General features: G+C 38.0%; 1 protein-coding gene across 4 annotated transcripts in view; it reads left to right on the top strand.

Annotated features, from left to right (window-relative positions):
• The window catches only part of TRIP11 (thyroid hormone receptor interactor 11), an 80,259-nt gene that overhangs the window by 41,769 nt on the left and 24,531 nt on the right, over nucleotides 1-13,959 (top strand). For 3 of the 4 annotated variants that reach the window (XM_064292879.1, XM_064292880.1, XM_064292878.1), the window contains 4 exons: nucleotides 1,689-1,829; nucleotides 2,388-2,581; nucleotides 5,684-5,847; nucleotides 11,558-11,661. In XM_064292879.1, the coding sequence (XP_064148949.1) occupies nucleotides 1,689-1,829; nucleotides 2,388-2,581; nucleotides 5,684-5,847; nucleotides 11,558-11,661 (603 nt within the window). The remainder of the gene's footprint in view (nucleotides 1-1,688; nucleotides 1,830-2,387; nucleotides 2,582-5,683; nucleotides 5,848-11,557; nucleotides 11,662-13,959) is intronic. The other variant, XM_064292881.1, reaches the window with a different exon arrangement.

Genomic DNA, 13,959 nt, shown 5'->3' with positions numbered 1-13,959 from the left:
TAATATTTTTTTTTAGAAAATAGAAGTATGTTATAAAAGAGAATTTTGAAGTCGCTGCAATTTCATCATGTTTCAGATGTATTTCAGTAGCTGCTAGTAGTGGTTAGCATTGTAGGGATCCTTATGTGTAAAGGGAAGCGCTGCGAAACATACTCTGTCCTGCACCCTGATATGCAGTAAGAAATACAGTTAACATTGTGACCCAGTAAACATGTGCGTGCACATGCCTGTGAGTTTGTGTGTGTAAAATGGAAACAGAAGTTTCAGGAACCAGAAATGACCCTTACTACGTGTGATACTCTGTTAAAAAAAAGAAGAGATAAAATGAAAAGTCATTAATGGATTTTTCTGAGTCACCAATTCAAAGTCAACCTGGAATTCGAAGTGTTAGCCTTGAGTCGTACTTTTCACGTATTTGTCAGGTGCTGTCAATTCTGACTCACAGTGACCCCGTGTGTCAAAGTACAACTGCCCCATAGGATTTTCTTCACTGTTACCCTTACAGAAGCAGATCACCAGGTCTTTGTCCCACAGAGCCACTGGATGGGCTTGAACTACCAACCTTTTGGGTTAGCAGCCTAACACTTAACTGTTTGTGCCACCGGGGCTCCTGTTTCACAAAGTAGGCTCAGCAAATACTCCTATCCCAGTTTTCACTAAAGTGTTTTTACCTTATTGGTTGGTTTATTCAACTCTTTGGAAAATTTTGGCCTGAGTATTGAGGAGGAGGTGTTGAAATAAAAAGAACAGATGGTTTTACATTTTAGTTTCAATGATTTGTCCTGGGGGACAAATTATATATTCTTTAAAGAAAGGGAAAGTTTATGTGAAAGCTCAAAATAATACTAAACTATAAATAGATTCATTTGCTATGCGTATTTAAAATAGAGAAAAGAATTAGCTGTAAATAGCCTGATGCTTTTTTTGGTGCCTTTTAGAATTCCAACTGTCACCTAAACGCATGACCCAACTTTTGCAGTGAAGGCTTAGTTATCTTTTTTTCTGCAGTTGCTAATATATTGTGCTTGTATGGAATGCAGTCAGAAATGAAGTTCCTTATTGTCTAGCAGGAGACGTTTTAAGGTTGCTTCCATTAAATTGTTGCCACTATGTTCCTTTAAAATAGGTGGCACATATTAAAGACCTTGTCTCCTCCGCCAGAGACTCGATGCCGTTTCTTTGTCTGACGACAGTCCTGCGCGCCTAATGGCGGGTTTTGATGGCTGGTTAAACACACACACGCTTTTTTTGGGTGGACACTTTGTTAAGCAGGGTAATTTAATCAGATTTCGTCTTTTTCCGTTCTTTTAAAAAAATTGTAATAAACTTTTTCCTTTAGAATACTTTTAGATTTATAGAAAAGTTGCAAAGAGTTCTCATGTACCTCAAACCCAGTTTTCCTTCTGGTTAGCATTTTATGTTACTATGTTACATTTGTCACAGCTTAATGAACCAGTACTGAGACGTTATCATTCACTAAAGCTCATACTTTAGTTAGATTTCTTTACATTACGTTTAGTTGTCATGTCTCTTTAGGCTCCTCTGGACTGTGACAGTTTCTCAGACTTCCTTTTTTTTTTTTTTTAAATGATCTCGACATAGTTAACTATATTTTTAATTTTTTAGAAAGAAAATGTCTTTTTTAAGTTGTCTTTTTCTTTAAAGCTAAAGTCGTTTCTTTCCAAAAGGGCAAGACTGGGGAGTTAAATCAGCTTTTAAATGCAGTCAAGTCAATGCAGGAGAAGACGGTTCTGTTTCAGCAGGAGAGAGACCAGGTCATGTTGGCCCTGAAGCAGAAACAGATGGAAAACAGTGCCCTACAGAATGAGGTACACTTCACTTCAGAGGAGCAGTGCATATCAGACAATAAGCTTAACAACTGTTAAGTAAGAAAACAGGAAAGATAATCAATTAAAATGAATTTCTCTCAAGGGTTATTTTTCTTAGTCTTTCTCTGACATGCTGTAGTAGGATTTTGATCTCCCAGGGTGTATTTTATTTCAGTTTTCAAAAGTGAAAACAAAACAAAAAAGTGAAAACCATGGCCTATCTTGGCTACAGGAAAAATTTCCCACTCATAAGGTGGGAAAAAAAGGAGATTTACTGAAAAAAGTGGCCTACCACAATGAGCCCAGCACTTTATAAAATTCCATTTTCCATTGTAGCCATGAGGGTTGAGACCTTACAAAGTCAACCTTCCAAATGAATATTCAAAGTGATTTCGTTGTCATTTTTCCTAGCATAGACACATCTTGCAATATGAGAAATTAGTATACAGTTAATACACTTAATTGGAATGGAAAAAGGATTTAATAACAAAGTAGTTTGCAGGGGGAAAATGGGAGCATTTTGTAGAAGAAAAATAAAGAATTATGTCCTTTACCTAGGTTCAACATTTACGTGACAAAGAATTACGCTTAAACCAGGAGCTAGAGAGATTGCGTAACCATCTTCTAGAATCAGAAGATTCATACACCCGTGAAGCTTTGGCTGCAGAAGATAGAGAGGCTAAACTAAGAAAGAAAGTCACAGCATTGGAGGAAAAGCTGGTTTCATCTTCTAATGCAATGGAAAATGCAAGGTAACTTTTTTCTTTTTTAGCGTTAACTTTAATCGAACACTTCTTGAATGTCAGACTCAGTAAGCATTTTTCATATGTTAGCTCACTGTATTCTCAAAAAATACATTATCTCCATTTTACAGATGAAGAAACTGAAGGTAAAGAGTAATCTGTCCAAGGTTGTGCACAGAGTATGTGGGTTTCACACTAGGCTGTGACCCTTAACCAGATCTGGCATTTAAACCGAGATCTCTCTGATCTTACCATCACCCTAGATTAACCACCTCTCATCATTGGAGGAGTTGAATTCTGACTGAATTAGCTTTGTCAGGCTCCCAAAAAACTAATTTATATGGTTTCATGCTTAACCCGGTGATCTAAGGTAGAACTAGGTGTGGATATGAGAAGGGAGAGAGTGAAGGAAGTAGTAAGGTGAAGGACTAGGGCAGTGCGGGTGAACTCTGGGTTTACTAGAACTTCTGAGTGACCAGGTCCCTCCTTTCATATCTTTAATTTTATTTCTCTCAATTAAAAAAAAAAAAAATTTCGCTCGTATAACAAAAGCGTTAGTTACATTATCAACTTCAGGGAAATCAGACAAACGAAAAGAACATAAAGTCACAGTTCCAGCTACCCAAAGATAATCTATTTTTCTGCCTTTTTTTGCTTTTATATGTGTGTGTATATTAATAAATCTTTTTTTAAAGCAAATTTGAGATCACAGTGTTCATACTCTTTGTAACCTGTTTCTGTTACTTAATGTGAGTATATAATACATGTCAAGCCACGAGTTTCTGCAATAGCATTTTATGGCTACATGCTGCTATTTGGATTTGCCAGAATTTCTTTAACACAGTCATTTATTATTGGACGTTTAGGGTGTTTCAATTTTTCAAAATTACTCAGTGCTGTCATGATATCCCAAATATGTATATTTGTGTTGATAACAGATTATTTCCTTAGTGTAAGTTTTGAAAATAGAACTGCTTGATCAAAGGGGATTTTAAAAACTTTTGAAGTGTACTGCAAGATTATCTTCCAGAAAGATCATGTCTATTCATATTTTATCTAGTAGTAGGAATGTCTCTTTATCTTTCACTGTGTGTGATGCTGAGGGAGACGTAAGGAAATAGTAGACATTATCTCTGTTTGCAAAGAGATTATAAGGTAGTAGGGAATATTTCTGAACAACCCTTTTCCCCCTTTTATATGGTGTGTTACTGTACCTTCAGACCCAGAAGGAAAATTTGTTTAAAATGGGAAATAAAATAATGAGCAATCATTTGTGTACGTGTTTCACACTGGTCAGAAATGCCACATTCTCAGGCTGTAAAATTGTAATTCTTTCAGTTTTCAGGCCCTATTTTCTCTAATTAAATAGTTCCTAGTCTCTGCCCTTTTCATTTCTTTTTTTTCTCCCCTCCCCCTCCACATTGTTTCTTCTGCCTGAAGGATGGGCTGATCCCAAAGAGTTTTCCGATGAAGCCCACCTGTTCTTCATGAAGGGTGCTTTATTTAGCGTTCCCACTCCTCAAATCCAAACACAAACCCCTAGTGGGATTTTTTTTTTTCCCTTTGACCCTGCATCATACTTTCCTTAAGCCTTCTATAGGCCTTTGTATTTTACTTTAGGGTACAAGTGATCATTGACCTGTCTGTTTTATGTTGTCTCCATCCAATGAAATATAAGGTTGCTGGGGGTAGGGATAATTAAATTCATTTTGTACTCCTCCTACTGATATGTTATTCTTATACATAGGTTAATAAAATACCGATAAATATTTGTTGCATTAGTAACTCAAATCTACAAACCAGATTATGGTCCTGGGAACCTTTACTTAACGGTAGCGACACCTGGTATTTATTAACTTTCTGAATGCAGTCACAGCTCATTTCATCCTTTCCATCACCCTTTGAGTGATGTGCTAACTAGCAGTGTTGAATGAAGTCCATGGATATTTGGGGAGGTCTCCTGATTATCAGTTTACTGTTCTTTCCACAAGAGGGTGCTATTGAGTAAAATCTCTTCAAAGTCAGCTGATCTTAAAGGACTTTATTGAGCCACTCTTGAATAAGAATCTAACTCAATGTGAAAAACCCAGGAGGACTATGGCAGTATTTTGTATATAGTTATACATTAAGGGTGTACATCAGTGAGACAAGCCTGAATAAAAAAAAAATAGGTGCAGTATAAATCTCTTAGGGTCTCTGCATTTATTATTTGGGGCAGAGGTAGGGATTATGTTTAATGTAGATGGAAAGAAAGATGATAGTAAAAGATAATTAACTCGTTGTCAAAGCAGGTCATCAAGTGGGATAGCCTTTGGAAAGTAGGGCGTTCCCCATGATTGTGTCAAAAGCAAGGGAGTGTCATTGAATCCATTGTTTTAGGTTGGAAGCTGGACGAAAGGACTTTTTAAGGCTGCTTACAAGTTAAAACTATGATAAATTGTATTTTTAGAGTTTTAGCCCAGAAACACAAAAGTTGCAAGATATTTGTAATTTTTTCTTTCAATGACATTTCTTGTTTAGCCTAATTCTTAGACTTTAAGATTGTCATTTGTTCAAAGCCACTTTTATAGGAAGGACAATTGAATTAATTAATAAAAAAAAAAAAAAACAGAACAAAGATCAGAGGAACTCTTCAAAGATTTCTTTGATTGACTTTTTTTTTTTTATTGTACTTAAGATGAAGGTTTACAGAACAAACTAGCTTCTCACTAAACAATTAGTACCCATATTGTTTTGTGACACTGGTTACCAACCCCATTACATGTCAACACTCTCCCTTCTCAACCTTTAGTTCTCAATCACCAGCTTTCCTGTCCCTTCCTGCCTTCTAGTCCTTGCCTCTGGGCTGGGATACCCCTTCAGTCTCATTTTTGTTTTACGGCCCTGTCTAATCTTTGGCCGAAGGGTGAGCCTCAGGAGTGACTTCATTACTGAGCTAAAATGGTGACCAGGGGCCATACTCTTGGGGCTTCTCCAGTCTGTGTCAGGCCAGTAAGTCTGGTCTTTGACTCTAACTTGAATTTAATGCAATAAAATGTAAGGAAGTGTTTCATCTTTTTAAAGTATCTAAATGGATAGAAGCAGTTTGACTTTTGTTCTTTTTGTTTGAAGCCATCAAGCCAGTGTGCAGGTAGAGTCATTGCAGGAACAGTTGAATGTAGTCTCCAAGCAGAGGGATGAGACGGCCCTGCAGCTTTCTGTTTCACAGGAACAGGTGAAGCAGTATGCGCTGTCACTAGCCAACCTGCAGATGGTCCTAGAGCATTTCCAGCAAGGTAAGTGATATGGTCGGCCTTTCCATGAAAACATTATAGTTGGGACTTTCCCCCAATTTTCCTGCTGTTTTAGATCAGGCATGGGAAAGTTTTTGAAAGGGGGAAAAGGTAAGCAGCTATCGAGAAGTTAATTTTTTTTTTTAAGAATATTTTTATTTTTTAATTTTTATTGTGCTTTAGGTGAAAGTTTACAGACAGATTAGTTTCCCATTCGATAGATTGTACGTAAAGTATTCCATGTCATTGGCTGCATTCCCCTGAAAGTGTCTGCACTCCCCCATTGCCACCCTGGGTTCCCCCTTTCCTTTTGTCCGGTTTTTCTATCCCTTCCAGTCTTTTCATCTTTGCTTTTGGGCAGATGGTGTCCTTTCGATCTCATGTGATTAATGGTTGTAAGGAACACATTCCTCTCCGGTGTTATTGTTTATTTTATAGAGAATTTAACTTAGACGCCTTTACCACTTAAGACTAGTGAACAAAAACCGTATTTAATAATTATTGAAACTTTGTTTTGTTGTTCCTAGGTGCTGCCAAATCAGTTCCAACTCCTAGCACCCTATGTACAACAGAACAAAGCACTGCCCTGGCCCACACCATCCTCACAGTAATTGTTATACTCGAGCCCATTGTTGCAGCCAGTGTGTCAGTCCATCTAATTGAGGGCCTTCCTCTTTTTCAGTGACCTTTTACTTTACCAAGCATGATGTCCTTCTTCAGGGACTAATCCCTCCTGATAACTCTTCCAAAGTATGTGAGATGTAGTCTTGCCATCCTTGCTTTTGGGGAGCATTCTGGCTGTATTTCTTCCAAGACAGATTTGTTCATTCTTCTGGCAGTCCATGGTATATTCAATATTCTTCACCAACACCATGATTCAAAGGCATCAGTTCTTCTTCAGTCTTCTTATTCATTGTCCAGCTTTCGCACGCATATGAGGCCCTTGAAAACACCATGGCTTGGATCAGGTGCACCTTAGTCTTCAAGATGACCTCTTTGCTTTTTAACACTTTAAAGAGGTCTTTACGTTAAAGCAGATTTGCCCAATGGAATGCATTGTTTGATTTCTTGACTGCTGCTTCCATAGGTGTTGATTGTGGAGTCAACTAATATGAAATCTTTGACGACTTAGCCTTTTCTCCGTTTATCATGATGTTGCTTATTGGTCCAGTTGTGAGGATTTTTGTTTTCTTTATGTTGCAGTGTGTCTTAATTATCTAGTGCTGCAATAACAGAAATATCACAAGTGGATGGCTTCAACAAACGAAAGTTAGTTCTCTTGACAGTCTGTAGGCTAGAAGTCTGAATTCAGGGTGCCAGCTTCAGGGGAAGGCTTTCTGTCTGTCGACCCTGGGGGAAGGTCCTTGTCATTAATCTCCCACAGTCAAGTAGCTTCTCAGCTCGGGGACCACAGGTCCAGTAGACACACTATTCTCTTGTTTCTTGGTGGTGTGAGGTCCTCCTGTCTCTCTCTTTGCTTCTGTCTTTTATATCTCAAAAGAGATTGGCTTAAAACACAGTCTAATCTTATAGATTGAGTCCTACCTTATTAGCATAACTGCCTCTAATTCTACTTCATCAACATCATAGAGGTTGAATTTATAATACATAGGAAAGGCATATCAAATGACAAGATGGTAGATAGTCACATAATGCTGGAAATCGTGGCCTAGCCAAGTTTACACACATTTTGGGTGGACACAGTTCAGTCCATAACAAGGCGTAATCTATACTGACAGCTTAAGTCTTTGATCTTCATCAGTAAGTGCTTCAGGTCCTCTTCACTGTCAGCATGCAGGGTTGTGTTATCTGCATAGTGTAGGTTGTTAATGAATCTTCCTCCAATTCTGATGCCCTGTCCTTTATATAGTCCAGCCTCTCAGATTATTTGCTCAGCATACATACAGATTGAGTAAGTGTGGTGAAAGGAGACAACCCTGACACACACCTTTCCTGACTTTAAACCACACAGTATCCCTTTGTTCTATTCGAATGACTGCCTCTTCATCTATGTACAGGTTCCTCATGAGCACAATTAAGTGTTCTGGAGTTCCCATTCTTTGAAATGTTATCCATAATTTGTTATGATCCACATGGTCAAATGCCTTTGCGTAATCAGTAAAACACAGGTAAAAATCTATGTTATTCTCTGCCTTCAGCCAGGATCCATCTGACATCAGCAGTGATATCCCTGGTTCCACGTCCTCTTCTGAATTCAGCTTGAATTTCTGGCAGTTCCCTGTTAGTGCACTGCTACAGCAGCGTTTGAATGATCTTCGGCAAAATTTTACTTGCATGTGATATTAATGACATTGTTCAATAATTTCCACATTCGATTGGATCACCTTTCTTTGGGATAGGTGTAAATGTGGATCTGTTCCAGTCAGTTGGCCAGGTAGCTGTCTTCCAAATTTCTTGGCATAGATGAGTGAGCACTTGCAGGGCTGAACACCATTTCAATTGGTATTCCATCAATTCCTGGAACCTTGATTTTTGTCAGTGCCTTTGGCATGACTTGGACCTCTTCCTTCAGTACCCTTGGTTCTTGATCCTACACTGCCTCCTGAAATAGTTGAACATCGATCAGTTTTTTTGATACTGTGACTCTCTGTATTCCTTCCATCTTCTTTGGATGCTTCCTGCGACATTTAATATTTTCCCTGTAGAATCCTTCACTATTGCAACTCGAGGCTTGAATTTTTCTTCAGTTCTTTCAGCTTGAGAAATGCCGAACATGTTTTTCTCTTTTGGTATTCTAAGCCCAGGTCTTTGCACATTACATTATAATACTTTGTCTTCTCGAGCGACCCTTTAAGATCTTCTGTTAGGCTCTTTTTACTTCATTATTTCTTCCTTTTGCTTTGGCTTTTTGACATTGAGCAGCAAGTTTCAGAGTCTCTTCTGTTATCCATTTTGGTCTTTTCTGTCTTTTTAGTGACCTCTTGCTTTCTTCATATATGATGTTCTTTATGTCATTCCACAACCCGTCGTTAGTGTTCAACATGGGAAGTCTGTTCTTGAGATGGTCTCTAAATGCAGGTGGGATATACTCAGGGTTGTACCTTGGCTCTTGTGGACTTGCTCTGATTTTCTTCAGCTTCCACATGAACTTGCATATGAGTAATCAGTGGTCTGCTCCACAGTCAGCCCCTAACCTTCTTCTGACTGATGATACTGAGCTTTCCCCTCGTCTCCTTCCACAGATGTAGTCTTGTATATTCCATCTGGTGAGGTCCAGGTGTATAGTCACTATTTATGTTGTTGAAAAAAGATATTTGCAATGAAGAAGTCATAGGTCTTGCAGAATTCTGTCATGCGATCTCTGGCATTGTGGCTATCACCAAGGCTGTATTTTCTAACTACCAATTCTTTTTCTTTGTTTCCAACTTTCACATTCCAGTGACCAGTAATTATCAGTGCGCCCTGGTTGCCTGTTTGTTCAATTTAAGATTGTAGAAGTTGGTAAAAATCTTCATTTTCTTCATCTTTGGCCTTAGTGATTGGTCTGTAAATTTGAATAATAGTCGTATTAACTGGTATTCCTTGTGGGTATATGGGTATTATCCTATCGCTGACAGTGTTGTACTTCAGGATAGGTCTTGAAATGTTCTTTTTGACGGTGAATGCAATGCCATTCCTCTTCAAGTTGTCATTCCCGATATAGTAGACCATATGGTTGTTCGATTCATAATGGCTAATACACGTCCATTTCAGCCTAGTTTTTTTTTTTAATGCTTAGGATATCAGTGTTTATGTGTTCCACTTCATTTTTGACACTTTCCAATCAGATTGTTAATGGATGTTTGCAGCTCTTTCTTCTCCTTTTGAGACCCATTTTAAAACTTTGTTTTGGTGTCATATTATTACCAGTTAGTGTAAATGTAAGAGTTGGGGAAATAAAAAAGGTAAAATGAGAAAGGATAATCAAGTGATAAAGAGGTGACTACCAAGGGAGGAGAGAGACACACACACATAGAAAGATGGTTTGGTTTAGAGAGATTGGTTGAAGTTCAGCCCATCTCAGAGTGTTAATAAGTAGTTACTGTCCTTTGAAACACTGATCCGCTTGCTCTCAGCTTTGCATCTATACTCCAGAGTAACTGCATTTTCTAATTCAGGTGGAAAATACTTTTCTGGAGTCACAGTAACAGCGACCAGAGCAATACGCTTTTTGCTTCCTACTTCCCCATTCCGTATTTACCTCCTTTAGACAATTTTCCCATCCATTCGTTTATTCATCCATTCAGTAATTGTTAAGGGTCTCTTAGCAGATCCCCGGTGGGCACAGTGGTTAAGAGCTACGGTGAGCTACGGCTGCTAACCAAAAGGTCGGCAGTTCAAATCCACCAGCCGCTCCTTGGAAACCCTATGGGGCAGTTCTACTCTGTCCTACAGGGTCTCTATGAGTTGGAATAAACTCGACAGCGATGGCGTGCCTGTCTTGCCCGAGTCTGTGCTAGCAGAGCTGTGGAGGTGCTGCTCCATGTCCGTGGTACAAAGAATGAGCGGCGCTCTTCCTCCTTTGGTCGCTATGGATGTAAAATGTATGAAAATCTAAACCTGCAGCTTTAACAACTGTAGTGCAACCTTCTGAGTTAGTTATGTGTATAAATAATTCAATTCTTCATATAAAAGTTAGGCGTTGAGTTAACTGCTGGTGGAGGAGGATTAGGGACTGTGAGGATAAGGAAGCAACAGGAGCTTATAGGTTCCTGCTGAAGCAAAGCTTTAAATCTGCACATATTGTAGGCCTTCAGGGTTGCTCCTGTGGTTGGAATCCTGAATTTTAAATATAAGAATTCTCTGGGTCTGCTTTACAAGATGTCAGAATTACGGGAATAACATGTACAAAGTAGTGTGGGATTGAGGCCGTAGAGGAAGCATTGCCAAAGAGGAAATATTTGAGTAGCGTTCTGTAAGGGAGAGGAGAATTTGCAAGATGGACAAGATGGAGAAGGATTTAGGCAGAGGAAACAGTGATCTCAGTACTTTAATTCATGTAACATTACCACTAAGGCATGTATAATTTTCTTGTTAAAGAAACATTTGATTTACATGAAGTTTTATTCCAGTGACTGTCCTTGGGATGATATATTTCGAATAAGTAGTTTTCTTGACAAGAGACTGTATAGAAATCTCCTTGCAGTTAATTTCCAGTGTTCACATCTTAAAACTAGACTGTGGAATTTCTACAGATTAATATAAATGGGGCTCCTGGTCCCTTTACCTGTTAGATGTGCTGTAGCCAAAGCCACCTTTGTCTTTTAAACACTGTTTTAAAGTTCTCCATAAAAATGCCTGTTGCTGGTGGCACAGGAAGAAACCTCAAGCACAATCTAGCTGTTTTACTACAGCCTTTTTCATGTGTAGTCACATTCTGTATGAACACCTCTCTTCCCAAGTCTCTGCTGGCAGAGGTCCTGCTCCATGTCCGTGGTACAAAGAATGAGTGGTGCTCCTCCTCCTTTGGTTGCACTTCAGTATTTTAATAGCTAAGGATGCAAAACATATACATATCTAAACCTGTGGCTTTAACAACTGTAGTGCAACCTTTTGAGTTAGTTATGTGTATAGATAATTAAATTCTTCATGTAAAAGTTAAAAAAAGAAACATTTGAACTATTTTTTGTTGAATTATTAAAACGTCAAGTGGTTTAAAAAATTGTTATATCACACAATTGCGAAATATTAATATAACTTTTTTTCTGCTTAGAGGAAAAAGCTCTGTACTCTGCTGAGCTAGAAAAGCAAAAACAGCTTGTAACTGAATGGAAGAAAAAGGCAGAAAACATGGAAGGGAAACTGATATCATTACAGGTAGGCTGAAAGATCTTCTCTTGTCAGTTCTATTATTCATGAAACAATTACTTACAGAATCTTTGTCTTGGAAATAATCTCCTAAACCATTCATTTAGAATACATTGTTTGAGTGGCCACTGTACATTTAGCCTAATGCTGGGGCATAACAGTGAGCAAGAATGTAAGATTTCCCTACTGTAACTTACAATTTAGCGTAGACACAATGAATAAGATACGATAGGACATTTTAATTTTTTAAGCGCGCATGGGTATTTAGAGATCTCTGAAACAAACTTAAATATTCTAAAATTTTAACTTTAGAATTTATTTTTTTCAACAAAGTATGTTGGGCACTATAGTTCACATGGATTAAAATAATTTATACTATTTTACTAAGTTTTTTTTTGCAGCGTCATTCTTTAAATATTTTTTTCTTTATCATTAAGTCATAAATAAACTCTGGCAATAGTGGTAGAAAATAGTAAAATTTACTTACCTGTCATTACTGGTGAATAAGTTATTCAGGAACACTAATATCCCAAATAAGTGAAGACATTTCCTTTATAGAGTTTTAAAATTTTTATTAAACATTGAGTGGCTACAAAACAATGCTTAGATATGTATAAAATATAAGAATAGCAATAAAGCAAATACCCACATACTCACCATCCAGTACAAGAAATAGAATGTTACCATTTGAAGTTCCCTGTGCTCCTCACCATTTCTCATCCCCTTCTAACCACCTTACAGATAACCACTACTCCAGAATTTTGTTTGTCACCTCCTTGTTTTTCTTTCTGGTTTTCTCACCTAAGCTTGCATCCGTAAACAATATACTGCTTGGTTTTGCATATTTTCGAACTCTTTAGAAATGAGATTTGAGGTGTGTATAAATTGAATGATTCTTCTGTGACAACAACAACAGCACTGTGTACGGATAGTTCATTATTGTCCCTGCTGTTGTTCCATCGTGTCTATATACAGTTGATTTAACCATTTCATTGTTAAAGAATGTTCCTGATATTTGCTGTACAAAGTGTGTGGTTATGAACATTCTTGTTCATATATCCTGGTTCACATGTGCAAGAAGTTCTTTCAGATGTCTATCTTGATTGAAATCGCTGAGTTATAGTGTAGACACCAAACCAAACGCATTGTCACTGAGTTGATTCTGACTCATAGCAACCCTATAGGATAGAGTAAAACCGCTCCATAGAGCTTCCGAGGAGTGCCTGGTGGATTTGAACTGCAGACCTTTTTGGTTAGCAGCCATAGCTCTTAACCACTGTGCCACCAGGGTTTCCAGGATATGCACAGGCATCTTGTACTTCACTAGATGATGGCACATCATTTTCTGAAGTGGTTGTACTAAAGATAGTTTTATCCAGCACATTCATTGTTTCCAGTGGGTCTAGAGTGTCTAGTGTCATACTGCTAAAGTGGAACTCAGAGCTGCATTTTAAACTAGTTTCCTTCTTTTTAATTTAAAAAATGATGTACATTTAGAAAAAGCAAAATAAATTAGAAGATTTAAAATCAGGAAAGGTGTGTATCAAGATTGTACCCTTTCACCATACTTATTCAATCAGCAAATAATCCAAGAAGCTAAACAGTACAAAGAAGAACGTGGCATCAGGATTGGAGGAAGACTTATTAATAACTTGTGATATGCAGATGACAGAAATTTGCTTGTTGAAAGCGTAGAGGATTGGATTATACCTCATTATAAAACAAAAATCCTCACAACTGGACCAAGAAACAACATCATGATAAATGGAGAAAAGATTGATGTTGTCAAGGATTTCATTTTACTTGAATCCACAATCAACATCCATGGAGGCAGGAGTCAAGAAATCAAACGATGTATTGCATCGGGCAAATCTGCTGCAAAAGACCTCTCTAAAGTATAAAAAAAAAAAGCAAAAATGTCACTTTGAGGATTAAGGTATGCTTGACCCAAGCCGTGATGTTTTCAACGGCCTCGTGTGCATGTGAAAGCTGGGCAATGAATAAAGAAGACCAAAGAAGAATTGATGCATTTGAATTATGGTATTGGTGAAGAATATTGAATGTACCATGAACTGCCAGAAGAATGAACAGATCTGTTTTGGAAGAAGCACAGCCAGAATGCTCCTTAGAAGCGAGGATGGTGAGACTTCATCTCATGTATTTTGGATATGTCATCAGGAGGGACCAGTCACTGAAGAAGGACATCATGCTTGGTAAGGGTAGAGGGTCAGCAAAAAGGAAGACGACCTTCAAGCACATGCATTGACACAGTGGCTGCAACAGTGGGCTCACACAGCAACAATTGTG

This window comes from Loxodonta africana, chromosome 10 (genome assembly GCF_030014295.1).
Source record: "Loxodonta africana isolate mLoxAfr1 chromosome 10, mLoxAfr1.hap2, whole genome shotgun sequence".
In the NCBI taxonomy this organism is placed as follows: domain Eukaryota; kingdom Metazoa; phylum Chordata; class Mammalia; order Proboscidea; family Elephantidae; genus Loxodonta; species Loxodonta africana.
This window is presented reverse-complemented; position numbering and strand designations above follow the sequence as displayed.